At 43.0% G+C, this 27,096-nt stretch overlaps 1 protein-coding gene across 2 annotated transcripts; it reads right to left on the reverse strand.

Annotated features, from left to right (window-relative positions):
• Nucleotides 1-5,482: 5,482 nt before the first annotated feature.
• PPP1R17 (protein phosphatase 1 regulatory subunit 17) lies at nt 5,483-26,113 on the reverse strand. 2 transcript variants are annotated; one of them, XM_059818875.1, is made up of 5 exons: nt 26,094-26,113; nt 17,662-17,774; nt 15,675-15,827; nt 14,035-14,196; nt 5,483-7,050 (listed from the first exon to the last, which is right to left on the reverse strand). In XM_059818875.1, exons 2-5 carry the CDS (start codon nt 17,741-17,743, stop codon nt 6,971-6,973), a joined length of 477 nt encoding a protein of 158 aa, XP_059674858.1. In that variant the 5' UTR covers nt 17,744-17,774; nt 26,094-26,113; the 3' UTR covers nt 5,483-6,970. The 2 variants fall into 2 exon arrangements, with proteins under 2 accessions (XP_059674858.1, XP_009816998.1); XM_009818696.2 differs by lacking the exon at nt 26,094-26,113 and adding an exon at nt 24,421-24,461.
• Nucleotides 26,114-27,096: the final 983 nt, after the last annotated feature.

Raw genomic sequence — 27,096 nt, forward strand, 5'->3', positions numbered from 1 at the left:
TGAAGTAAGCTGCTGCTGCTGCTGCTGCTGCTGCTTCCTCTTCTTTTTCTTCTTTTTTTTCCTTTTTTTTTAACCTTACATCCTTCATTTCTGTTCCCTGCTTGTTTTCTTCTTCCATCAACACCTTTTCCAAATCACATTTTCTGGATAAGCATGTTGAATAGCAGAGAGGACAATCCTCCTTTACTATGAATGCTGACCATTTCATCCCACTCTTCTTTTTTTTTCTTTCCCCCATTGTTAACCAGTCATTTATCCATCTTAAAATCATATGTTACAATCTTCTTTCAATCCATGACAGCTCTGTAGCTTTGACAGCCTTTGGAGCAGGACCTCGTCAAAATGGAGAACTGCAAATCATTATTGGCTTCTCCAAGGAAGTCACAAAGATGTGTGAGGCAAAATTTCTTCTATAAAACTAGGCTGACCCCTCTCTCTTATAAGCATACCCACTAACTACCAATTCTATTATTTATATTTTCTAAAAGTTCACTCACTGTGAATTCGCATTGTGTTATACACTATGGGTTTGTAGTCCAACATCAAAACTGCACCAGCCAGTGTATGTAGCACTGCTACATGACAGTCACATTAAAATCAGGGCTGGTTATTGCATGAAAAGAATCGGGGTGTTTTTCCAGTGTTACGGATGCCCCTTGCTCCCTTAGGGAGGATCACTGAAATTCTGGGCGCACTCACCCTGAGGTCTGACACCTTTCCACAGTGTTTTGCTAGACACCTCCGCTGCCCCTGCCCGAGCACTCTGATGTCACCTTGTTTCAGTTATTTTCATCTGGTTTACCCTATGCTTCATGTTTGTGGTGCTGACCTTAACCACCATCAGAACTTGTGACTCCAGCAGGTAGGCTGGGTCACTGCCTACACCAAGTGCAAAGAGGAATGCACTTTAAAGCCTCCTGCTTATGAAAAGTGATTTATCTCTAGCAATTCCCCAAGAACTTTATTTTCCTTGTAGAATACCCTGAAATGTTTCACACAAATAGGCTGTACAGAAATGCAAAATTATACTATCCTTCCAAACACATTTTCTGTCTGTGTCATTTCCTTTAGGACACCTTTGGTTAGTACTTCACCTAACAGAGTCCTACCTGACTGTTCTCTGGGCAAGCGGACAGCACTGGGTCACTTGCAGAAGTTAAAAGGGGAACCTCTTTTTTTTTGCCTTTCATTATTACCGACAGTTTATTGAGGTTATTGTTTTTGTGCCACTAGCACCTCACAAAGGGAGTGATTTTTATCTTTGCTCTCCTGGTCCATCACTCTCCTTTGCTATGAAGCAGAGATAAGTTGCCATCTTGAATTTACTGCTGTGTAGGCAAGGCACAGGGAAATGAAATGATCTACCTGAGGTGTCATGGGGAGCGTGTATGGCTCCTACAAATTTGATGTAGGGTCATTATTCTGACCAGCTTCCTCTTTGCTCTCACTTTTCTCCAGCCAAGTCCGTGCTGTGCCGAGTTGCTGTCTATTAGAGTTCCCTCTAGAAAGTGTCTGTTCACCCATGTGGTTTACGGGGTTTTTATTTTTTATTTTTCCTGGAGCTGGGGAAGGTGAAGAATGCCGGCAGATACTCATTGGTATCGGAAAGATATCTCAGGATGTCTCTTCCCTCTTCCAAAACCTGGGGTATTTGGCCTAAATGAAATACTGCAAAGTGGGGGGGAGATGATGCTTGTGCAGACTGCTCCTTGGAAATATCAGCTGCTTCACAAAAATGATTTCTAAGCAAAACTAGTTGTGCTGATGGCATCCAGCCTGATGCACAGAACTGTGTGATGGAGTGGATGGGCTCATCCTCTCAGTCCAACCCTGACATCTAGTGTACACCAAAGGGAAATTTTCCAGGTGTGAAGTTCAAAATTGAAATCCGTGTTATCTGGGGGAGGTCTGGCTTTGCAATGCACTCGACCTTTTTCTGCATTGATGATTTCTGAGATAACCACTTGCTGCCAGCATAGAAATAAGTGCGAGTAATCTGTCCCTCTCGGAAAGTGTTATGATCTCAGACTTATGATGCCATTTAGACTTGTTATGAATTACTCATTGCAACTATCAACACTTGTAAATTTAGCCTTTTTTCTGTTTAGTCCATTTGTGAACTGAGCCTTTGCTCTAATCACTGGATCGCTTTGCTACGGCAAGAAAGTTTGGGGCTCTTTTTTGAGAGGGAGCTGTTTGTTTATTTTTTTAGAAAAGGATTAAAGTCTGAATTAAAATTCTGAACGTTAAAATCCACAGTGAGTGAGGCATAGAGAGACTCTTGAGTATTCATTCTTTATATTTTTTGTATTTCCATGTCTACACAATCAGGGATTGGAAAGGGAGGTTGGCTCCAACGTCCTCAAGGGCAACTGCAGCAGCCAGAGCAGAGATGGAGGAGGAGGGGGAGGAGGAGGGAGGAGTTGTGGCTCAGCAACTTTAACAGGCCTTTCCAATTCTTTAGGTCATGAGGTACACAGTTGGGTTCATAAAGCAAATTTGCTTCTGAAGTGGCCATGTCCCCACCTCCTTCCTCCTTCTTGTTGAGGTCTGTGCTTCACTTCAGTTGCTCACGTATCTGGCCAGCACGAGTCCCTCTGGCCGATCCCTCACTATTTTGCATGTACTCCTCCCTGTACCCCATACTTTTCTCATTATCGCTCACAGACCTGCTAAGCATCACCAAGCAGCTCCCTTGGTATGGATCCTGGGCTATAGTCACAGAATTGCTGAGGCTGGATGGCGCCGCTGGAGTTGGCCAGTCCAAATAGGGTCCTCTGGAGCAGGTTACTCAGGGCTGTGTCCAATTCGGTTTTGAAAATCTCCAAGGATGGAGACTCCGTGACCCCTCTGGGCTATCTGTGCCAGTGCTCAGTAGTAAAACCACGTTTCCTTACTTGTAAGTGGCATTTCATGTATTTCAGTTTGTGCCCACTGCCTCTTGTCCTGTCAGTGGGTGCCACTGGGAAGAGCCTGGCTCCCTCTTCTTTACTCCCTCCCATCAGACATTTATATACGTTGATAAGATCCCTTTAAGCTTTCTCTTCTCCAGGCTAAACAGAATACAGAAAAACAAACCTGGGATAGTTGTAACTTTGTCTCAGACCCTAAGACCGCCTGAGGGCCTAAAACCTACTTTGAAGGTTGGAAAAGACATTGCAGGTTGGAAAAATGCAAAGCTCCTGGCAATGTGCCTCGCGGTTTTAAACACACAGCTTGCATTTTACAGGATCATTGCACCTGTAAAACTAAGCACAAATGGTCCATCAAAAGCAGTTCTTTTATTTCTGGAATGTGCTTTCTAATTTTGCCGCTCCTTGTCCATCTCTCCAATCCGTGTCTTTTCAGGGTTCTTCAGGATGTCGGGTATAAGGATGGATTAAGCTTCCCTTCAGAGCTCCTGGGTCTGACAGACTGACATGGGTTCCTCCCACAGGACCAGGAGCTGGTATCATGGAGTAGAAACTGGCTTTTACTGTTCACTTTTTCTCTTTGTAGAACTACATTTCCAGAATACCGTATTTCTGTTTGCACCACCTCACTCTTCAGAGGGTCATGGCTTTTTTGGGGGATGTAAGGAACAGAATATTATGTGTTTATTAAATTATCTAAATACAAGTGAGAAGCCAAAATTTCTAACGTGCTTCACTGTCGTGCATTTTTGATTTTCACTTGTAGATGCAATTGCTGGGCAGTCTTTCTGCATACAAGAATCTGTAAGGTCATGTGTACAAAATGTAATCTCTAAAGGTAGGAATGGCATAGGACATGCAGGAAGATAATCTGTTATTATATCTAAACACATCTATTAATTTGAGTGGTCAAAGCATTGTACAATTATCAATTTATTAACCAGTAAGACCAAATTTCAACCACACAAAATTTCAGTCTTAAGTGTTGCTAATCTCAATGTATGCAAATGCTGCTTTATCTGTGAATATATTGTGAGTTAGTGATAGTATTGTGAATGTTGCTTTGGATTTGTTTCTGCTGGGGTTTAGCTGGGCAAATCACTTAACCTATGGACCTCATGTTTAGCACTACAAAAATGCTCATTACATCCCCTTCAGATGGGTGATGGGCTTTCTGCAGTTCTCAGTTGAAAGTCGCTAAAGTGCAAGGCCATTAAATCCCTTTGTCCCAATCCGATTGTAAATGGAGACCTGTCCCTTAGTTTCTAGGTAGAGGTTAACTGAGAATTCGCTCCAAAAATACTAGCCATTAACAACCTCGTGACTGCAGTCAGTCTTTTATTCACTGACTGAAACACTTCATTCCCCGCCAGGCCTCGGACTGGTTGTTCTGCCCAGTGCAGACTTCTGGGGTGAGATACAGTTCCAGCTAAATATCTGAATGCAAGCCAGCTACTAAGGCCCTGAAGCAGTCAATGCCTATGTGCAGACAATGTAAGCAACTTCTGTCAGGAGCATCCCAGTCCTAACAGTGCTACAGAAAGGCTTAGCCTCTTTCTCTGCTTTCGTTTCCTTCCGTTTTTGCTGTAATGGCCATGGGGGACCTTTGGGGACACTGAGTACAAAAGCATTTCTGCCCTAGAAAACACCAACTCCAGCCATTTGCCTAGGAGAGCAATTTGTGCAGTTTTAGCACTATCTGATCTTAAAGGGAGAGTTCAGTGCCTGAAGGACAATAAATAATCCCAATAAACCACATTAATGCCGTTGTACAGTCCACACATGATTCTACAGCACCTAAAGGCTTTGTTCTGGGGGAAGGGGCAGTGTTTATATGATTTCAAAAAAATTCCTACCTTATTCCCAAATAAAGTAACATTTAACACTTTCACTGAGTGCAATGAGGCAGGTGAAAGCTTTGAGAAACGATTCATCGCACTGCTTTCCAGGAACATTGCAAAAACTGCTATTTACTTAATTGATCAAGTGAAAAATTACTTTTTAGTTGCTTACATTGCTCCTGGGTGGAAAAACAGTAAATGCTGAATTACCAGGCTATGAATATGCAATTTTAAATGAACTGCAGCAAATGATGTATGTTGCGGCATTTTTATGGCTGGGCTTCAAGTTGATCTACACAGGGATGGTAAATTAGGCTGCTGTGCCATCAGAGATGTCACTGGGACCATAACTCCTCTTTGGCGAAGAACATATAGTGCTAGGCTTAAAGGGTGCTCTTTTTTTTCATATTAAGCTGTGTCAGCGTTCCCCAGGCTTGGAAACAAATCCTCTTCAGAGCAGTGAAGTCAGTCACATCCTGTCTTGTGTTGTTACGGGTCTTCATGTCTAAACATGTACATTTTCACAGTTAATCCATTGCTGATGTTCATTTGAATGTTTTCAGGACTCCACGCTCTCACTCTTACTGTATTGTGCACTGAAAATGTTCACCAACTTCAATGGTAGAGCTAGGCTTGAATCACACGTATTTCTTGTCATGTGCTTGCTGTGGCATACTTTACTGTGTGCCTGACATGAATGTTTTTGTATGAACTATTGATTGATTATATTTTAAATATTATCCCATCTCACTGATAGATCAGCAGGATAAAAAAAAAGTACACCTCCTAGGTATCAGGCATCCCATTAATAATATAGCTGGCCTCTTGTACACTTTAATACACGGTTATTTATTATAAGCTTGTTGGTTACAACTTGAAGCTGAATATCTGCGAATGGATTGCGTTCTCATGAAAGATGCTGGGTCAGTCACTGTGGCAAATGAAGTCCAAACTAGTGTGCTCCTCAGCTGTCTGCCTAAGGGTGTTAAAAAGATAACTGAATTCAGTCTGCCAGGCTAGATAATCTTTAACCGCTGGCAGTGCTGCTCCATCTAGCGCACAGAGCTATTAAGGTAAGCACAAAACTACATGGTTCTACCTATTTTGTATAATATTCTACAAGTACCCGTCTCTGTTTGTACAAGTGCTGAAGGCTGTAGCTGGCTGTGAAAACAATTCTTGATTGGATCAATGAGGTAAACTATTAAACAAAAAGCGTGGTGCTGTTCCACCTTGCAGTATGTGTATACTATTGAGTAACGCTGTTCCTTTCACTCAATTTTTACTCTCCCGCTGTGATTTTTAATCTTTATGGCCTCTCCTAACTGACAATCTAGGACTCAGTTTAAAAAGCAGATGTCAAAAGAAAAAATACGGAGGAAAAGGATCAACTATCCAACTAGTTTATCTTTCACCAACCCAGGAATAAAACCTTTGAAAGGAAAAAAAAAAAATCAGTAGTCGACCCTGGTGTAACAGGCAGGCGCTGCGCTTCCCGTGTGTTTCTCTTCTGAGAGCTCTGCCCTCCGTCCTCTTTGATGTGTCAGTGTAGACAGCCCTTAGCTATAAGTTTTAGTACTACAGTAAATCCACCTCTTTCTCCTCACAAATACAAGTCATGAGCAGATACAGGCAGAGGAAGCATTTGCTTTGCATTTCAGGGACTCCAGAGCTGGTTGATTCCTGCCCTCCCACTCCCTCCATCTATCCCATCAGCTCTGCCCAGGGGAATTTGCACTGCAGTCGGTGTTACTGCAGCAGAGGAAAGCTGGACGTATGAGGTGAAAAGTCAGGAGAAAAATGCGATTGGAATCATGAGTTACGTTTTACGGCCCTCTGCTACCAAGCGCTCTGGTACCTAGTGCCTGGTGCAGTGGATTGGTGCAGTCCTTTGTGTTAACCCTTATCACCACGCTGCACAAAGCTAGATCTGATCTGAGGGGGATTCCTCATTGACAAAAGTCCTGGGAAGCTGCTTTCAGTAAACCAAGAGAATCCTTCCAGCCCCACGTGTGAGTGAAATTTCTGTCATCATCTCCTATGATGCTTGCTGGGATTTCATGAGATGCAGATAAGCACTTGAAGATAATTTAAATTCAAGTGCATGCTTGAGAAAAATATTATTTATAAAAATGAAAGGACTGTTTTTTCTATGTGCTGCCACTTTGAATGACCCAGAATTATTTACACTGCATTATTGGAAATATCACTGTAATCTTAACTGGGGATTGTGTCTCCATCCTTTTCTTCATCTTCCATAATCACTGTTTGCTTTTCTTCTGTAAGCAGCTTAGTGCCTTAAAAACAGAAGGACACATACAAAAAAAAAAAAAAAAAGAGAGAGAGGAAAAAAAGGAGTTTATTTAAAATATTACTTCTTCTTTAGAAAATATCAGGATAAGAAGAATCTTTCAGTCCTCTCTAATTTCTTGATCCTAACATCATTTTCCAACATCATGGGAGTTACTCATTTATTTTTGGCACATCAGTCTCCTGATATTTCATGAACTAGAATTGGATCACAGCATTTCTAGCTAAATTTATCAGGCACTCTTAGATACAGCGTATTTCTGCGACCTGTGAAAAGAGACACTGAAGTTCCCAGAGACACTGGGAACCTGTTTCTTAAAAGGGTTTGGGAAGCTAAAAAAGGAAAAGAGCTTGCATGATGAAATAAATCCTGCGACTGGTCTTTGTGACTGAGTCAGTTTATGTGAACATGTGTATGCATGCTTGTTTTCTATATGTAAACAGCAATATTACTTAGATTCTGCAAATGCAGATGCTAAAAGAGACAAATGTTAGAATACCCACATGCCAAGTGCCATCCCTGCTGAAGTTATATAGTATCAATAAATTGCAAAAGCAACTGGATTACGAGCGATGTTAAAACGCTCAGGTATGTTACTGAAGGCTTTGAGCCGGTATATGAATTGCTGAGGTTTGAGATCTTAACAAGCTTTGACGCCTACCCATCCTAGAAGAAAAATAAAGCTTCACCCCTATCACAAAAGCACCAAAGAACAATATGACATGATATTGAAAGGAATTTGATTTCACAGTTCGAGCACACCACGGGGATTCCAGAAACCTTTTCATCAGCTGTAGGTATGCTATGTGAAGTATCTTTCCACGTATAACTGTTTCCTTCTTCCAAAGTCCTTTTCTATTACAGAGATACTTTGTGGATCATACTTTCCACAAATATCTGCCTCTCCCCCCTTCTTCTGTCTCTCTTTCTCTCACACTTAAAACAGTAAGTCCACCCCTTACGGATCTTGAGGCTTATATGTGATATCAAGGTATCATAATTACTGTAACTGCTCTCTTTATTGGAAATCAAATTAATTGAGTGAAGAGAGGGCAATGTGTTAGTTAGAAAATGTTCTTGATTCCTATTTTAACAGGTTGTGTTGGTTGTGCCTGTTCCCAGTAAAAAGCATGTGACCTGTAAGATGTATTTTATGCCCACATTCCTTGGTGTGGAGGTTAACATAGTCTAAAATCAGGATGAGGGTTACCATTGTGTGGAGACCAACGAAATCTCTCCCTAATTCGGTCTCCTGCTGTTTGCTCTCAGTCTGTGCTAGCCAGCTGAGTTGTTCTGTCAAACCAACCTGTTTTGCTTCTTTCTGCATCGAAAGCCCTCTTACAGAGAAGGCTTTCAGTCTTGATGAGCTCTGAAAATAGAGCAATACCACACAGGAAGATTTTCTTCAACTTTGGAGTCTTTTCAAGAGGTGATGAATTAATGAAAATATTAACCTATACCCCCCTTCATTTAAATTAGCTCCTGCTTCATTTATATGCAGTTCTTGTGAACTATCTGGTTTCAGTGGGACCATGAGATAAACTGGAAGGCATGAATTAATATATGTTGAAACACAAAGGACTTCATTTGTTCAAGCAGTAGTTGAGTAACCACCATTGTTAACTGCAAAGACTTATGCCATTTTATGGAGATGGATGTAAATATTCCCCACCCAGACTTCTATTCATATAGACAATTTAGACAAATACAGACCTTTTTTTTGGGTTTTTTTCTGTTGTCTTTGGGGTTTGGGTTGTAAGCTTTTTTAGGGAAGCGTGGAATTTTGTTGTTGTTTTTTCTTCATGGAGCATTTGAGGAATGAGGAAAACATAACTAAAATATGCTTAAAATGTGAAGCTACAATGGAACATTTGATGACAGCTAACCTATTTTTTGGGTAAACTCAGGAATAAGAGATCAGGAATGTAAGCTAAATAAAGCTGTGCTTTATGATCATGTCCACTCTCTTATTTGAATTACGAAGTGATGAAGGAAAAGTATGTTTATGTAACTCTGATGGCCTGGTTATAGCACATAAACTAGCCTTTTTAGAGGAGATGCTAGAGACAGCTGGAAGGTAGCAGCCAAGCAGAGGTCCCCAGCTCTCAGCTGGACCCACATCAGTAGCGTACCAGATGCTTACCACAATCAATAGCAAGATGATGCATCAACGAATGGTGACTGATGAACTCCAGACGTTTCCAGTAGAGTTCAGGATTCAAAGCTCAGAGAAGGACGTAGCCTAGAGCTGCAGGTTATTAAGTTTCCTGACCATGGACCACTAGCAACCTCAAGGACTATGTGCCTTTAAAATCGGCCTTTTAATGCAAAACAGTGGAAACAGGATACAAATGGGATGTCTTAGGTAGAATTATTTCTATAACACAGGGAAAGGATTTTTCTCTTTGATACGATGCCACTGATCACTTGTGGAGAAAGTGTGCTTTACTGAACGTGGTTTGGCAATTCTGGGTTTAAAGGAGTGAGCAGGATGTTGGAATTGGGGAACATTTGTAAATGAGTCTTTCTCTGTTTACTGTTTAAGTAAATCACTTAGCCTCCCTCTCTCTGTTTTCCCAGCTGTGTGTATTATGAAATGCAGCTCATCCCGCAGATCTGTTTTAAGGATTGGTAGGTTGTTCTGTTAATATCTGCCAAGGGATCTGGCTAAAGCAAGCAGCGTAGAAATACAACATAGTCATATTTTCCCAACAGAACTTGCAACTACTTGCAATTTTTAGCTGCAGATTAGGACCTCAAAGGCTCCCAGAGACATGAGAGCTTCTTTTAGGAAGCTTAAACATAGGCAGAAGAAGAAGTTGGCTTACATCAACCATTTGCCAGGTGCCACCTAGATCTAAACCACTTCTCCTGGGTTGTAAATCAGAAAACCACCAAGATGGCACCAATTCCACTTGACTGCCTAAGGACAACTCCTGCAGCTGGGTTGGAAGAGTATTGGAGTGCTCCAGTCACATCCCTTGCACTGGAAAAGGGCAAGAGGTGACACTGAACTGCTGTACTTCTCCTGCATCACTCAGAGATTTTTTACTGAGGGGTTGATGTTATCCTAAAGGAGCTATTTTAAATAGTTTTCTAGGGCATGAGGGAGAATAAAGGTTTGGAACTGTGTTTTTTACTACGAGTTATCTCTGATCTGATTAAGAAACCTTAAGCAGCCACATTTCAGGAACCGCGTTCCCGTATTTACACACGTAGTTTACATTCTTGCTCAAACCCACATGCCTGAAGAGCTCTCAGAAATCCTTCAGTTAAATGAATATATTGCTAAGTGGGGATGGCAATAGAGTGTCCCAAAGCTGACTATGGGCTTTGGATCAGATTCAAATAATTTACTGTCATGTGAGAGGGAAAAAAAAAGCCATTAGAATTGTGATTATGTTCTGTCTTCTGGTCTATAATCCCTTCAGAAAGCCAAGGTGTTGGCTGACTGAAGGGCAGCTGGCCACTGGAGGAGACCTCTGCTCATGGCTTATTTGTACACACATGGCACAATGTTATTTGCACCACTTCAGTAGGAGTCTGAAGGTTGAATACATTTAGAAGTCAGACCCTTGTAGGGGAGGGTTTTGTGATGCCCAGGCTTAGACATTTAAGCTGGCTAAGAACTGCTTTCCTTAGTCTCCTTCTGCAGACAACAGGTAGCCATGGGTTCCTGCAGACAGTAACATTCAGATCCTAATTTAGCAGCCCCCCTTGGGTGTTTGCACACTTTGATTCTACTTCTTTCTTGGATCATGGCCGTCCAGTAGATACGTTGATTTTCATCGCTTTGTATGGTCTGTTTGATTTGCTTTTATTTGCGATAGAAAATCTCTCTGGCCACCTAAGAAGGAGAGGAACCTTCCTAGAGTGCTCATAACCAGCTGGTCAAAATGGAGAGAGATAACACAGCTGCCATTTTTATCTCCATTTAGAACAAAGCTATTTGTGTGGACAGCTGCTTAAAAAGATAATCTGGTAATTAAGCTCTGTTACTACAAACAAGTGGAGTTTTTTGGATTGGCATCTGGAAGGGAGGGATCTGAAGGGACAATGTTAGAAATGGGGACAATCCTCATTAGCAGGTTGCAAGGGATACACGTGGTACTGAGTGTGCTGCTTACCGCAGCAATGCCAGTAACAGGGAGACAGGGAAAGAAAGGCCTGTCTATATTTATTTAGCGCATGTAGCCCTGCCAGGGCTTCTCAGGTCTCCGAGTCTATAATTCAGGCTCTATTTTGCACAGCAGTTCCGCAAGAGCTCCGTTTGTTTGTGCTCTGTCTGCTACCTGATGGGATAACCCTGAAAGTAAACAAGTAGTAAATATGGGACCAGCCCTCAGCCACAATGAGTCACTTTTTCATAGCAAGTCATGCAGCCACCGCTGGCGAATTTCACCCAGCAGAACGCTGTACGTTGGTATGCAGCTTGAAAAGAAAATATTCATCCTTAGAGTAGGGAGGGAATGAAATTCAGGCATTCAACCACATAGGCTACTTTGCCCCGATACAGACACAAGTCTGCCACAGGCAGTCAATCGCTAGAAAATGAACGCAGAATATCAGATCTGGAAAAGCTGTCTGCAGGGAGAGGCAGCATCTAGCAGGCTGCTCTGAATCCATGCTAAGTGCTGGAAGGTGGCTTCACCAGTAGGCAAGAAAGTGTCATTGGAGATATATTTGGAGGTATAATTGAAAACACTGAAAACAACTGAAAAATGCATTACTTTCTATCATTTTCCCAACAGCAAATGCACACAGTTTGATTTTTGTCACACATTTGACGGTTACTGCACTTTTCTTTTTTGTGCTCTTCCGTTTTGAGTTTTCGATTACCAAATCATTTGGGGATTATAACATGTTTCTGTTACCATGTAACTTGAATTAGCTTCTTTTCGCTTTGAAAACTATTAAAAGTTAAAGAGGAAGTCTTCATGGGAGGCAGAAGATGAAGACCCTTACAATGATTCCTATTTCTCTCTTAAGTGCCTACTTGAGCTAGTTAAAGCTAGGGTAGAAACATGAAGTATTAAGTGACTAGATGCTAATCCAACCAACTGGACTGTTGAGACAGGTCAAGAAAATAATTCACCCTTGCTGCATCCTCTTAGCTAGCAATTACATTCAAACCAAACAAGAGCTTCACTGTCACACATTTTGTCTTTGATTTCTATCAAACGTGTTTCGCTTTCAGATTCTCCTTCTCTGCGTATACCCTGAAGTGCAAAGGACATAAAGCATCTTCAAAGGTGCTGCAAATGGCCAAAGGCAACTTTTCTTGGGACTGTTTTTGAACTGACCAAAATAATGTCTCATCTCTCTTCCAAGGTCCATGGGAAGGGTAGGCTTCAAGTATAATACACAGCACTAATGTTTATTACAAATGCTTTGATAAATTTTGCCTCTGCTTCTGTTTCTGAATCAATCCCTAAAAGACTGTGGGTTTTTTCCTACCTAATTTATTTGTCATGTGGAATTCCAGGTAATTTGCTGGGTAATTTCCTCCAGCAATTATATGAGTGTTTCATTATCAGTGCTCTGTTTTAAATATTTCAAAAAGTGGAGCATTTGCAGTTGGACTCAGAAGTTGTATGATCGATTTAATTTCCCCCAGCAAATGATTGGACCAGATTTCCAGTGACTCACTCACAGCAGCTCTGATGCTGCAAGCCTTTGGGATGCTTGAGTTCAGTGAACAAATAAAAAATGTATTTTCCTTAGGCAGATCAATATACAAGGCACTAGTATTCACCACGCTTGCGGTCATGATCCTGCAAACTTAGTCATACTCCTCTCTGCTTTTAGGAGCCTTGTGCTGATTAAATGAAAAAAATTCTAAAATATTTAAGTCAGTTATGAAGGCTCAGATTCACAAAGAAAGGAGATGTCTATAAACACAGGTGCCTATTTGGATTAGTGAAGCCATTTGCACACCTTGTAATTATTAGGTGTACAGGAAATTCCATTCAAAGTGTACCTGAAACTCAGGTGCCTGATGTACTGAGCTGTTGCTTAGTCACTCGGGGCCAAAGTATCTGTCTCAGGACGTCTTCATTTAGTGTTTCTCACTGCTCGGTAGTGCCAGCCCACAGCAGAACTGGTTCATATGAGAGGTTCTCAAGAGAACGGTGTTTTCCACTTTTCGCACTAGTTTTGCATCTGGGGTTTGTTTGTTTGTTTTTTGTTGATTCATTCATCAGTTCATTCAATTTTTGCTCCATGCTGTGATCTGGAAAGGGCTAGTGCATAGCATACTAACTTGCACTAGTTCCTGCACCCCTAGCTAGCACTGGGAGTTAATATTTACACAGTGCTTTACATCTTCAAAGATCTTTAGAAATATTGATAAATTGAGGCTCTTCTGTGATAGAGGAATGTGGGAAACACATCAAACAAAGGGTCTTAGGAGAAAAACATGGCTGGCTGACTTCATATGGTCACCAAGCAAGTTAGCTGCCGCACTGTGTATTATGCCAGAAGCACAGAACTGTCTTTAAGGTGCTGTTAATGAGAAGTTCATCACAGCTTGGTTTCCCCAGTGCATGATAGGGACTGTGGAGTTAAGAGGAGGTTAATCAGGACAGCTTTGCTCCAGGTTGTTTGAGGCAGCGTGAGCTATGTTAGTGCTGGTGACCTAAAACTTTGCATGCACTCAATTTGAAAAGCAGGGCAGTCGTTGGCCCTTCGCAAAAGTAGGATCATGTTTGCAAGAGAAAATCAAGTGACCTTATGTCTTCTCTTACTCCCCTTCCCTTCTATCCCAAAAGCATGAGTAGGAAATACGGAAAAGACTTTCCATGAGCCACCGCTGCTATTACATACTTTGACCAAATAGGTCCAGTTCGACAGGAACTGCGAAGTACACTGGGCAGAACAACCTCCTTCCAGCCTCCTCCCAAGCATACCTCTGACAGTAGCCACGTTTTGCTTCCTCTCTCGAGCACCTTTACCTAAGTACGTTTCTTACCTATTATCAAGGGTGGGATGTGTATTGCAGGTGTATCTTTTCTCCTGGGCTTTTTCTGCTCCAGTTCGGTGATCTGAGAGCCTGGACTCACTCTCTCTCTCTGTGGCTTCTCTGTGATACCATATCTTTTCAGCAGATTATCAGAAAAGTCTGAAAGTATGCCTGCAGGCAAGAAAAAAAAAAGAAAAATGCCCCTTCAGCCTTGTTCACATTGAAGACATTTGCACCTGTGTAACCTTCCCAGTGACTACTCTGAAGTAAGGCTGCACGAGTGGATGATCTGTTCTGCATGGTGTACCTACTCTTCAGGTTTTGCAGTGGTATACATTTCCTCCAAGTCAATTATATCCCATAGGCTATAGACAGTGATGCTATCAGGACACCTGATTTCTGGTTGTACTTCATGGACTAAACTGCAGCCCATCAGAAATCATGGTAAAGATGTGTGCAATCTTCGATTCCAGAAGCTTACACATCTTATAAAAGTAGTTTAATTATACAGATGTTCAAGCCTCTGCTTGGGGACAATGTGACCACACAGAACTGGCCTATTTTAACCAGTGAAGCTCTGTTTTCTTTATGATATGGCTACTGTGGGCACAAAATGCTCCTCTCCAGCCTCTGAGCCAGTCTTCCCTAAGAGAGAATTGCTGAGGGGCAGGTACATGTGAGAGCTGAACAGAGTCAAACGTGTTGAGTTCAATATCTGGATTACAAATACTGGAAAATCCCAGCTGCTTGTTTTTGACTTGGTGAATTGTTGCGAGTACGCAGGGGACCATGCAAGTAGTTACTGGCTAACTCCTCTGTGTGTGTGCAGCATGGGAAGAAAAATTCAATGCAGTGGATACAAGAGCACAGCTCTCTCCCTAGAGAGCACAACAAGGAGTGCTTGTTAGCAGAGAGAAGCGACAAACATTTATTCCCACTGCTGGTCTTGGAAGATTGTCAGGTTTCAGTGGCAGTCTCCTGCTCGTTCTTCCCTTCCCCAGGTTGGTGGCATTTGGCTCTTGAGCTTCAGAGGTCTGTAGATGCACAGCAGCAAGGAGCATCCCACAAGGAGCCCCTTTGTTGCTGTGGTGGGTTCTGGCTTCCTGAAACACCCACCCTTTGCCAGAGTCTGCGTAAGCACAAGAGCCCTGCGATTTCCAGGAGGAGCAACCTGCAGCCAGCTTGTGTGTCTCTCCCGTCTCCCCCCAGCCTTATTCCCGTTCAGCCTCCCCTTGAGCGCTGGGTAGGAGTTGCACAAGCAAGTGCAGGGGCTGAACTGGATCCTTTTTGATTTTGGACCAGATCAAATCTGGGCATCTAGCACGGCTCAGCAGCTAGAGATAAGCACACATAGTTTATCGTGTAAAGGCAGTAAGACTGTGAGCTCCAAGGGAACATGTTTTTCAGGAGCACGCACCCGCTCACCTTGGTATTCCCAGACCCTGTGAGAAAACCCTTCGTCTAACAGGGAATGCCTTTGAGAAAGTCAGCCTCCCTGTTTGACTGCCTTCCCAGGCGCGCGGGGTGTGGGGCTGCGTTCTTGCCCCCCTCCAAGGGGACATAAGTGAGCGAGGGGTCTCTGGACCTTTGCCCAGATGCAGGCCCCTCAACTGAATTGGGATTTCAAAGTCAAGAGATGTATTGCTCACCTGTTAAGGGTGGTGGGGTGTGTAAAGCCGGTGTATCTTTCCTCCTTGGCTTTTTTTGCTCCTGTTCAGTGTTTTGGGAAGCCTGGATGGTTTTACCTTTTCTTGGTTTCTTTTTGAGGTCACAGCTCTTAATCAGCTGCTCTGAAAGATCCTCTGAGCGGGGGGGAAAAAAAAAAGATTAATAGAAATTGAAACTGAGGGGAAATAATAAACCAGATGGTGAAAAGAAAAACTTTAATAATGCTGCTTTCATCCAAGTGGATTAAAATGCCTGTGGAGAAACATCTCTTAAATAGAAAGTCAGTACAAGAGGTCTCTGTGCCACACTACGTGAGAATCAAGTGACTTAGGTGGTCCTTCTGCTTTGTAGGTGGTAGACATAAAGCAGAGGGAGAGAGTTGTGGGCAGCTGTGGGTTACATGGCAGAGGGAAGGCTGCACCATCGTGTGCAGAGGTCCCATGGCCATCCCTGTTCCGTCCTGCGCTAACTGTGCAGGCTGTGTCTTCAAGAGTTACAAGGGCACTTTTGTGCAGGAATGATTTATGTGGGGGGGGTCAGCCTGAGGTATTGGTAAACCGAGCCAGTATATTGTTCCCTTCAAGAGCTGGCTTTATTTCCAGAGCCTCTGAGCAGTCGGTATTCACTTTTGATTTACATAACATTACACTGGATTTTTTGTTTTCTCTTAAAGCAAGCCTTGACTCAGATGACTCAGACGGTCAGCACAGTTTTTCTGCAAGGATCTGCATTTCTGAGTGCTTATACAAGCTGAAAATATTGAATCTAGCCTGTCATTAGTATCATCATGCACACCAATGCTTTGATTTCTTAAAAGCTGCTTGTTTGGCTTGAGCTGGGTCCCCCACACCCCAGACTTGGGCACAATGGGACTTACTTCTGAGCTTGCTCATACTATTTGAGGCAGCCGTATGTCTGCGAACCTGCAGGTAGACATGGGAAGGATGACTGCTGGGTGAAGTCCCTGGAAGATGTGGGGTCTTTTTCTGGCCCTCACAGGCTTCTTGCATGGTGCTATTGAGCTCATTTAACCTCCCGCTGCCTCAGTTTCCTGACTGTGGAATGGGACTCATTCTGTACTTATTTAAATAGGTAATGTTATGGAACAATTATGTTTGGTATGCCAGCACTTGTAAAAAAGTGGCGCCTTTGGCTAGGAATGCTGTGTGGCAGAGGCAGAACAAGGATACCTTCCTTGCAGGCCAGATAAACAAAGTTTATAAAATTGTGCTTGCCTGCGGTGAGACACTTTTTTTTGACAAGCCAGTGAAATTGCATTTGTGTTTCATTATTACCATCACAAGGGTAACAACGAGCAAATAGATTTTTGTTTCTGGGTTGCTAAATCTTCATGACAATTTTGCAAGGTGGGAGTGAAGTAATAGCATTTGAAGTAGAGGCAAAGACCATGAATATGCAAAAAACACATCTATCAAGTATGAAGTCTGGTATTTAAGAGCGTAGTGGAGCAAAGATGCCTCTGGTACTTTCAGTGCAGAAGTTATGTATGAAATAGGTTCAAGAGAGGAAACAGATCAACGATGAAGGAGAAAAAGTATTTAGAAAGCCGCCCCAGTGGAGGCAAAAGGGATGTTTGAAATCTTTTACTGAAATCGTATATGGAAAATGTGTTCAGGGAAGGCTCAGCTATATCCTAGGTTTCAGTTTATTGTGGTATAAATGAAGAAACTGCTCTATTTTTTCTACCAGGGAAAAGAACAATTACTCTTTTCCTTTCTCCTCTTTAATTAACTTCACTCTAGAGCTTCGGCTAATATTTATATGCAGGAAAAACATTCTTTGCCTTTCCATCTGGCATCAGAAGTGTCAGCAGAAGGTGTAATCTATCGGGTTTCATGAGGGCTCAGTTGTGTTGCTGGAGGGGAAAAACGGGCACTGGACAGGACCTAATGATGTGAAGACAACACCTCTCTAATTACTGCAATGACATCACCTAATAACACGTACCTAAATGGTTACAGTGTGAATCTCGCTTGTCCAGTCTGTCTTCTGGGATATCAAGTGGCTGAACACATTCTGTTGACATCATTGAAATGGGCTTTTCTCCTCCTTTGAAGCTACTACACCAAAAAAAAAAAAAAAAAAAGCAGCAGCATGACATAAACCAGACATATCGGTGTTACATGCCAGGTCATGAGGAGTCCTTGTCTTCCAGCTGCTCTCTGTCATGCAGTCTGCTGGCCTGATTTTGCTCACGCGTGCTAAGAGATGCATTTGTTCAATGCCTTGGTCACACACGCAGTACCCCATTTTTCCACTTACCTTGCTGTAAGCAACGCACACCAGCATGGGAAATACATTGGCTCTACAGAAGAATACTGACTTCGATCATGCAGAAAGTGCTATCATATACACAAAGTAAATGCTAGGAAATAGGATCTTTTGTTTTGATTTTCTTCTCCATTTTTTCTCAACTGTAAACTAAGGATCATATTTGGTGTTTATCATACAATCTAACTTTAATTACGAATGCTGTTTTGTTAGTCTTACAAGTCCAGCTCTTCTAAGAGAGCTTGGATACCCCTGAAGACCCAGGTATGAGTGCTGCCTCTGAAAGATGGCCGGTGTCCACAGACCCCAAAGCCAGCATGAAGTAGACTAACTCATCACCTTGGTAAGAGCATGGGAACCCATTCCACAAAGCTGTTTAAGCGCCCGTGCTCTGTAGGTCTCACTGGATTGCTGTTTTGGCTGGTTTACCCCCCTTTACTCACAACTGCAGGGGGTCCTGGAGCCCAGCCTCCTACCTGAGCTCCCGCAGCATCCCCCAAGCTGAGATTTGATCCTGGACTGGTGCACTCTGGGACCACCCCAGATGCTATCACAGAAAGAAGGAAATTAGACCATTTTTTTACTGTCAATCATTCCTACAGCTGCTTAGCAGAAACCCCTAAGAATAACGGAGCAACATTAAAGGCAAAAAAACACAAAAACCTTCAACCTGAAGGTGCAGACTGAGTAATCCGGGTATCTCCCTTCAGCTAGCAACAGCTGTGGTAGTTTCTTACTCACAACCTCTGTTCTCCATTTTCGCAGAATAAGAGCAGATTGTGACTTCCTTGTAGGGAGGAGGAAGGCAACAAGGAAGAGCAAAAAAAACAGGAGACAACATGAATAGTAGAAGAAAAACAGGAGGAATTGTGAAAAAACAGAGGAAGAAAGGGGAGGTGGAGAAGAAAAGGTAAATAAAAGAGAAAGGTGAAAGAAAAGGCAGTTGGAGAAAAAACAGTGAAAAGGAAGATGGGAAAATAGGAGACTGTGCTGTTGGAGTTTGGTATTTGTCTTGCTGGAGGTAAAGAAATTACCTATATTATTTCTCTGTAAATTGCAGTGGTGGTTTGTCAACAAGAAACCGAACAGTAGGGGATTTAACCTCATTTCTGTGACTAAACTTGCGTCTATATAAAGAACAATTAATCCTCAAGCAAAATCCAGTCACATAAATATTTGCCAAACAAAATATAAAAGGTCACATTCATAATCATGCGCTGAGCTAATTCTTCAGGGCATGGAAAAACACGTCCTAAACTCCAGTGACTTCAAAGTAAGGGGAGAAACACTGGCTGACAGTAGTAAAGGTCAGGAACATTGACTCATAATGGACGTCTGAGATTAACTCCCATACCCTTCAGTATTCAAAATTCACAAAAATTCGTAAAATTCTACAAATTCTTAAATACCTTACTGAGTCAGGCCTGGAAAAGGGGTTCGACCGCCGGCTCTTCACTGCAGAACTGTCCCAGTCCAGACTCACATCTGTGCTAAAGGATTAAACTTCCTGGAGACTTCATTTGCATTTACAGAAAAAATAATCTTCCACTTGGGAAGATCCTGCATAAAGAAATCTTTGAATGCACCTTAGCATGGTATGGTTGCTCTGTTTATCCACTGTATAAGTAAGTTATAGCTATGGCTTAAAATGAAACAGTCATAATTTTATTTTAAACAAATCTTATTCTCTGGCCACATGAAGGCTCACACTGCATTTTGTGATTTGAGGGAGTGTTTTTTTCTTCAATGCCACTTGATGTTAATGGGTTTCATCAGGGCACGCTGGCTAAATATGATTGTAGGGAAAATGTTCTTTTCTGAAGGGTAGTCTGTTTAGAAAGTTTTCAGTAAAATCAGGGATACCATTTCGGACACTGTGGACTTTTTTTTAACAGGTCTTGAGGCAAAAAAGCTGAGGGTAGATAATAAAATTTAAAAGTAAATTTGGTAGTAAATTGCACTGACTGGAAATGCCTTATAAAATATGATTAACTTGGTTTGATTTCACTAAGTTGTTTCTTTGCGTTATTTCACCTAGTAGAAATTTAGCTGTGTAAAAAGATTTAATGTAGGATTGGTATATGCGAGTATATGGATTATGAGAGACTTCAATTATTTTTTCTTAATACAGCAGTTTGAAAAGTAATATTCTAAAATAAATCTCTTGGATCTGTCTTCACATTTTCACAGTCACAGATGCCAAGCCCTTGGCATCTTCAGTGCTTTAGAATATGGCTTTACAGCCTAACTTCTGACACCCCCAACTTTATTTTTTTTTTTAAATTTGCCCTGCAGCCAGCATTGCCTTGCTTACAAAAGTGTTTCCACGCTGCACATTGTGACAGTCAGTGTGACAAAAGAATAAGAGAAAGATTACCAAAATGTATCACGAGTTTTGGTATCTTGGGTGTCTATACATTGCCTACAACGTGCGTAGCTGTGAGTGTTGTTACACCCTGTCTCTGTGCGTTACACACAGAGGTCGTGTTCAAAGGGGAGGTGGTGTATGTCAGCATTGTAATGATGCTTTCCCAAACCACTAAAATCAGTTCCCGACACTAAAGAAACAGATTCCCCGGTAACGTTCCACGTGGGAAGGAGGACTGCTATGGGGACTGTATGAAGTCATTAATGCACCTTTACAAATGGAAGCGCGTTCTCGGATTTTCACGTGTTAAGTGCAACTCTTTTCCTATCATCAGCCTTCAGGCTAGCACGGTTTGCGCTCTCTGCTGCTGTCAGTCACCTTGGTAGGTAATGCTCGCTATTTACAGAATGGTGGGTTTTTTCTAGCACTCTGTTATATCTCTCTTGACATAATGATCCACGTTCATCCTTTGTGCAACTGTAATGGTTACAGTGGAGCTCTAAATCACAGTCAGCAGGAGACACTTCCTGAAATGCATATAGATTTTTCCATATGAATTAGGATTCAATAGTCATTTAGCCTGAGACTTTGGTACAAGGCAGCTAGGCTGTACCACCCCCCCTGCAGAGATATGTGTCTGAAGGAGTCACCTCGAGTCTCTTTCTTACTTTTGGGAAAAGACAGAGCTGATTGATAGACACACCTTAAATGCTTCCCTAAAGGTTGAGAGAAGTTCTAGCTTTGCCTACATAGTTTTGCATTTGCTCCTCGTAAAAAAAATTCAGCATTCAATAGGATTGGCTCTACTTACAGACAGAGAAGAGCAAGGAATGATAAGGCAGACTGAAAAGTGCAGGTATGAGTAAAAGCTACTTCAACCTCATGTGTATGAGTTCTCATGCTGAGTCACTGTCATATACACTTGTAAGAGATGGTGCTTCAGATGACAAATAGCTGAACTTTTTTCACTTTCTAGATATCAGCTTTGGATTTCTACGTAGCTTAAAGCACACTCTAATTTTTTTTTTTCAGAATTCTCAATTGCTGTATATGCCTGATTAAAGTGCCCAAATAAAGCTATCCAGAAAAAGGTGATGTACAGCTCCTACCACTCACTAACATAGTCTTAAACCACACAAATGCATGAAAATAATAGGATTCCTTTCTTTGCTTAAATTGTGGGTCTCCATCAAAAAAGTCCACCAATGCAACAAGTTCCAGGCTTCAATTAGGTAAAAATATTTTGCCTAGAGACGGACAAAGGAACCAGTTTTGGTTTACTATTTTAATGCGCAGTTGGTTTAATGTAGATATTTGTCGCAAGTAATCAGGCTAGAGCTTAGGGAATACTCAGCAAAGCTACTCTCGCGTATTTCTACCAAAATGATGTAAATCTTTTGGGGCCGTCTGATTATGTGACATTTAAACCAACTTGAAATCTCATGAGAAAAACCTACCTTGCAAGATAGAAAGCTAAAGCTTTGATAACTAAAGAGCTGAACTTTTTTCATTTGATCCTGAACTAGGCACAGAAATGGCTTTGGATAGTGGAAAGTTAAATCTCCATTTCTTGTCTTTTCCTAGGATTTGAATAGTCATAAGTGCTATGCAGCTACATGGAAATTAGGTAGTTAGGTATATTTGTATCCACCCTCAAGGCACAACGCAGTTCTCAAATAAGTCGTCATTATGCGATCATTCTTACCTGTAAGATGGAGAAATGAATTTCTGATCTGCAATTCTTATTGAAGTTTACAGGGGCTAAGTGGGCATCATCCTCACCATTGTGCATTAAGGGCATGACTTGTTACACATGCATGTCATTCCCTTGTATGTTGAATACTTACTTAGAATTTCTGAACTGACCCTTTGTAAAGTCTCTGTGCTTCTGAGGACTTCAGTAGACCATGTGGTGTTGTCGACAAGTATGTTTATTTTTTTTTTGGTTTGTTTTGGCTTTTTGTTCAGGGGAATGTTTTGTTTCCACAATTCACAAAATCCCTGAAGAAAAAAACATGCACTAGTTTGCAGGACGTGCATAATCATTAAAGAAACCATTGGCATGTTGAAATGGATGCTACATAAATAAAAATAATCTTGACAGCATCCTTGTTGGATGGCAGCAGGCAATCTGAATTTATTGAGTATTTATTTTGGTAGGTTGATAATAAAGTTGCCACAGAAGCCCGTATGACACTATGTACCTATCTTCTCCTGGACCCAGAGCATTTCATAAGAACATATTTTTGCTATGAGCTGAGAGAAGGAGAGTTCAAGAGCAGAAACGGAGGCAACTGGGCCCCTGGGGTTGGGCCAGCACGCACACGTACTTGTCCACAGTTCCGTAGGCAGGGCCTGGTCTTGCTGCCACTGATGCACTCGCAGCTGGAAATGGGAACAAGTGGGAATATCTTAAAGTGTGCTGCCCCATGCAGACACGAGACAGAGGTTGGACTGCAACAGCTACAGTCCGGTCCACGCTGAGGGCAGCGCTTCGCCGCCCTGCCCAAAGAGCTGCGCGGGCACCAGGGTTTGCCCTTTAAGACTGGTGCGTCTCCTCCCACCACGTGCACGCTGATGGTCTCCTGACAGGTTTTGATTATTAAATTATTTTTAATTGCTTTGGCCCTCTCTGACTTGTTGCAATGAGCACGGAGGGCCAGGCAGGCTCCCAGCCTCCTTACCTGCTCTTCTCTTCCCTCCCTAAACCTACGTGGGAGGCAAAGATAGACCTGTCCTTCCTTCTGTCACACGTCCTCGGCAGGGTCCTATAGTGCGAGTAGGTGCCTTATTTGCATGAAGTCATTTACCAATGTGTAAAGAAGGAATAAGATACTATCATCTGGCTGTAGCTATCTTACGCCCACCTTCCCAACACAGAGCTCACCTGAAACAGCTCAGGGGCCGAGGGGAGTGGTCCCACACCTGGCTGCATTTGCCTCCTTCCACCTACACTCAGCAGGCAGCCTTGGCTCCTTTACCAGCAAATACGAACCTTCACCCATACCCCGCTCCCATCCCAGCCCCGTTACAACTGCTTCCTGGGCAAATCTTGTGGATAAAGCAAGGCAACCCGTCTACTGCAGTCAGAGTAGAAAATAGATGCCCTAAAAGTAGAAAGTCTGGGTGTTCCTGCTTTGCGTGCCAAACTTTTCATTATGAATTTTACTGTATGTTTAACGTTACTCGAGTGGAGTGACGTCTTCCTGGGCACAGAAGACAGCCTCATGCTACCGCACAGAGTTTCTTCTCCAGTTATTTGGGCACTGGGCTGCTCTCTCCAGGCATTCTTGTCAGATTAGTCTGATTTTGATTTTTCTAAAGCATATTTAAAACTTCTTAGGAAACACTTAAGTATTTGGAAGCCTGATCCTGGTGTCTCCCTCCACCCAAAACTTTTGCTACTAATTGCACGGAGGCAGAAACCCCACAGAATGCTCTGGGAGCAGTTTCTTCTCACAGCCAGGGTGCTTCTGGGGGCTAGTTCAAAACCCAAGTTGGGCTGTGGACTGACTCCTACTACCTCCCATAAACTTGATAAAAAAAGAATAAAATCCCAGCAGTTAAACTTTGATCAATGGCAAAAAAATGCAAGATACATTTGCGCAGGTTCTGGTCACAAAGTTTTTGTCTTTGGAGACAACAACAAGAATACAAAGTCTATTTCCTTGAGATATAAATTAACCCTTCGTGCCAACCCTTTACAGTGGAATGGGAAGCCCTGATACCCATCCCACTCTGCTGGCTTGCCTTACCCGCTGTGAACTGTCCCGGCAGTTAAAGTTAGATGAAGCAGTTGCCTCTAAAGCACTCTCCTCCCCACGACCCCATCCCACGCATTCCGGCCTCAGTGAGGTCGCACTCCAAATTTCCCCGCTTGGGCCCATCCCCAGCCCGCTCCCCGCAGAGTGGGGACCCCGAGCTTTCCCGCTACCCCCCACGGGTGACACGGGCGCTTTGCCTTGCTGGTGGTGGCTGCTAAAGGGGGAAAAAAAAAAGAAGCAAAAGGAAAGGACGAGGCAAGAAGCCACCCGGGCGGGAGGGCAGTGTGGGGATGAAGTACTTACGAAGCGGTGCGAGGCGGAGGGGAGGTGCGCTTCGGCGTCGGGGCTGGCTGGAGCGGGACCTTTCTGGGCTGGGGCTGCGGCTGATGCTCCCGCCCGCCTTATCTAGGGAGCCGCGGGAGCCGTCGCTATGGCAACGCGGCGCTCAGGCATCCTCCGGGGGGCTGGGGGAGAGCATCACCGCGCCCCGGCCCCACCAGCCGACTGCAACTGCCTTTCCTTCCTCTTCCACGAGCTGCTGAGGCCGAAGGCGAAGGGAACAGGATGGGGGAGACGGGCAGCACCTTAGGGCGAAGGCATCTTTCCTGCCAGACCACCAAGAGCCGCAGGCGCTGCTGCTCTCAGAGGAGCAGGGGAGGATGCGAAAGCTTGGGCACGGAGAGCCAAAAGGCGAGCTGCGGCTGCCGTGTCAAGAGGCGCAAAGAAAATGGCAAGGGGAGGGAGCGAGGCTGATGCCGTCTGGGACCCAGGGGAGAGCTGAGGATAAAAGTGGAGCAAGGAGGCAGGGCACGGGTCTAGGCGCAGCACCATGAGCACTAAAAGTGATGGACACCGACTCCAGCGCTGAGGTTCAGCAATGACTGCGGTGTTTGTGTATGTATCTGGCCACAACTAGTTATACAAGCGTGGTATTTATGGGGCCAGGCAGGGAGTCTTCTGCGGCTGCCAGGTGTTTGCCGGTGGAGACCAGTCTCCTATTTTAGCCCATGCCTTTGGATGGAGCTGTTATTTCAACTGAGGGAAAAATATACACACATGCCTGACATTGGGAAAGCTCTGGGAGGAACACTCTACTGAGCGGTGGGACTGCAAACTGCCCCTCTCTTGGTATTCATTTGCAACAAAAATGCCTTTGCCTATGCCCTTTTATTAAAACATCTTTAAAAACTATGGCTGCTTACAGTTGTGGTTACCTCCTCCTTCTCTTTTCCCCCACTCAACGACTGCAATTCAACAGCACCAGCGTGCACTGCATACTTTAAATTAGTCAGGGTTTCCTTCATAAATAATATATTGTACAGAAGGCCCAAAGGGGTAAAGTGCTAATACCCAGCCCTGCAAACTGTGCAGCACCCTCGGATTCTGTGTGCTTCAGGTGCGGTTCTGCAAAGTGCCAAGCACGTTAAACGCTCTAAAGGCAGCACCTGGAAGCACTGTGAGCTTTCCCCATCGATGTCTGGGAGAGACAAGCACATTCGTTACCTTGCAGAGTGTAAGTAAGTAAGTCGTGTGTCCTTAGGTGTCTCAGAGACCCATTTTTAAAAGCAAGCTCACAAACTTAAATCGCTCCTGAAAAATGGAGCATAGGATCCAAAGTAAAGTACACTAAGAATATTTTGGCAAGATTAAGATTTCTAACTGTGGAAAAAAAAAAAACCAAACCAACCCAAAACTCCTCCAAACCACACAACCCCTAAACTGCTCAAAAAAGAATTGTATTTTATGAGTTGCCCATTTCCATATAACTTTAATTTTACTTTCAACATTGCCAAGACCTCTCTGTTGCAGTGAGTTTTAAACAAAAAAGCCCTCTATTTTTACACTGAAATGCCTTTTACTTAGAAACACAAGTTATTTCATATTTTCCTATCAACTCAGAAAAATCAGGATGAGATTACTGAAAAATAGGCTCATGAAACAAAACACTCAAATCAGAAATATATTTTGAAACTCACCTCAAGATTGCCTTTTTACGTTTTCATTGTCCTGATTGAAAAAGGCACAGTCAGTCATTTATAGCACTGCAAGAATTCCCTGAGGATGAAAAAAATCATTTCCTGTTCTAGCCACCAGATCCCAAGGATGCTTTGGGAATATTACAGGATAGCTTTAATGACGAGGAAAGTGCCCTATCATTCTCAGCAAGAGCACACATCCAGCCCTAGTCACCTCTTACATTTGTCAGGTGCTGCACGGTGCCACAAAGTGTTTTACTGCAGCAGAAGATTTATCCCAGTCTTTCCAGAGGGGCTGTCACTTTACCAGTGTGATGGAGGATTTACTCCCAAATCTGATCTTTTCAATGTTTACAGTTGTTGTCCTGCTTGTAAGAGAGTTGGGACTCCTGCCAGCTTTCTAATCCTTCCTGCTCCGTTATTTCACAAACACAGCCTGGAAAATAGTCAGAGTCTGTAATAAATCTGCACTTTAACCCTCTTTCCCTCGTACGCGAGTATTCCCATCAGCACTTGGGGAACTACTCATGTAATTAAAGATAAGCACATGTCTAAAAGTTTCCAGGCTAGTGCTTTAGAAGACAGGCGACGCAGCTTTGACAGATGGGAAAAGAGCGGACCATCTAATAGAAACCAGATAAAACCACAAATGCATACACATATATACACACACACACACATGTACATATATGCATACATAACTGTATATAACTGTTACCTACCTATGCATTTGTTATTTTTATATTTGTTTCAGGCTTGATTTGCAATTCAGGGGTCAAATTCTCCAATGTCCAAATGGCAGTGAGAATTTGGCCTCCCTTTGATACTTTTTTCCTGTTAGAACTTTCCTTTTCTATAGCGAAAAGTTGGCTTACTCAAGCTTTTCAGCACAGCATAAGAGAGTGATTCCTTGAAAGATGCATGGTGCCCCTCGATGTTATGCTTGCTGCTCAGTAGTAGGTCTGCAGTTGGTTTTGCAGTGCAAACACAGCTGGCTTTTCAG

The sequence above is a fragment of the Gavia stellata genome, chromosome 6 (genome assembly GCF_030936135.1).
Source record: "Gavia stellata isolate bGavSte3 chromosome 6, bGavSte3.hap2, whole genome shotgun sequence".
NCBI lineage: Eukaryota > Metazoa > Chordata > Aves > Gaviiformes > Gaviidae > Gavia > Gavia stellata.

What these genes read in the sequence shown, in the direction of transcription:
- PPP1R17 (XM_059818875.1), bottom strand. Translation starts at nt 17,743, where the DNA reads ATGATGTCAACAGAATGTGTTCAGCCACTTGATATCCCAGAAGACAGA. An exon ending in TTCACACTGTAACCATTTAG is followed by an intron (nt 15,828 to 17,661) that starts GTACGTGTTATT and finishes CCCCCCGCTCAG; the next exon opens with AGGATCTTTCAGAGCAGCTG. An exon ending in CATCCCACCCTTGATAATAG is followed by an intron (nt 7,051 to 14,034) that starts GTAAGAAACGTA and finishes TCTGTTTTTAAG; the next exon opens with GCACTAAGCTGCTTACAGAA.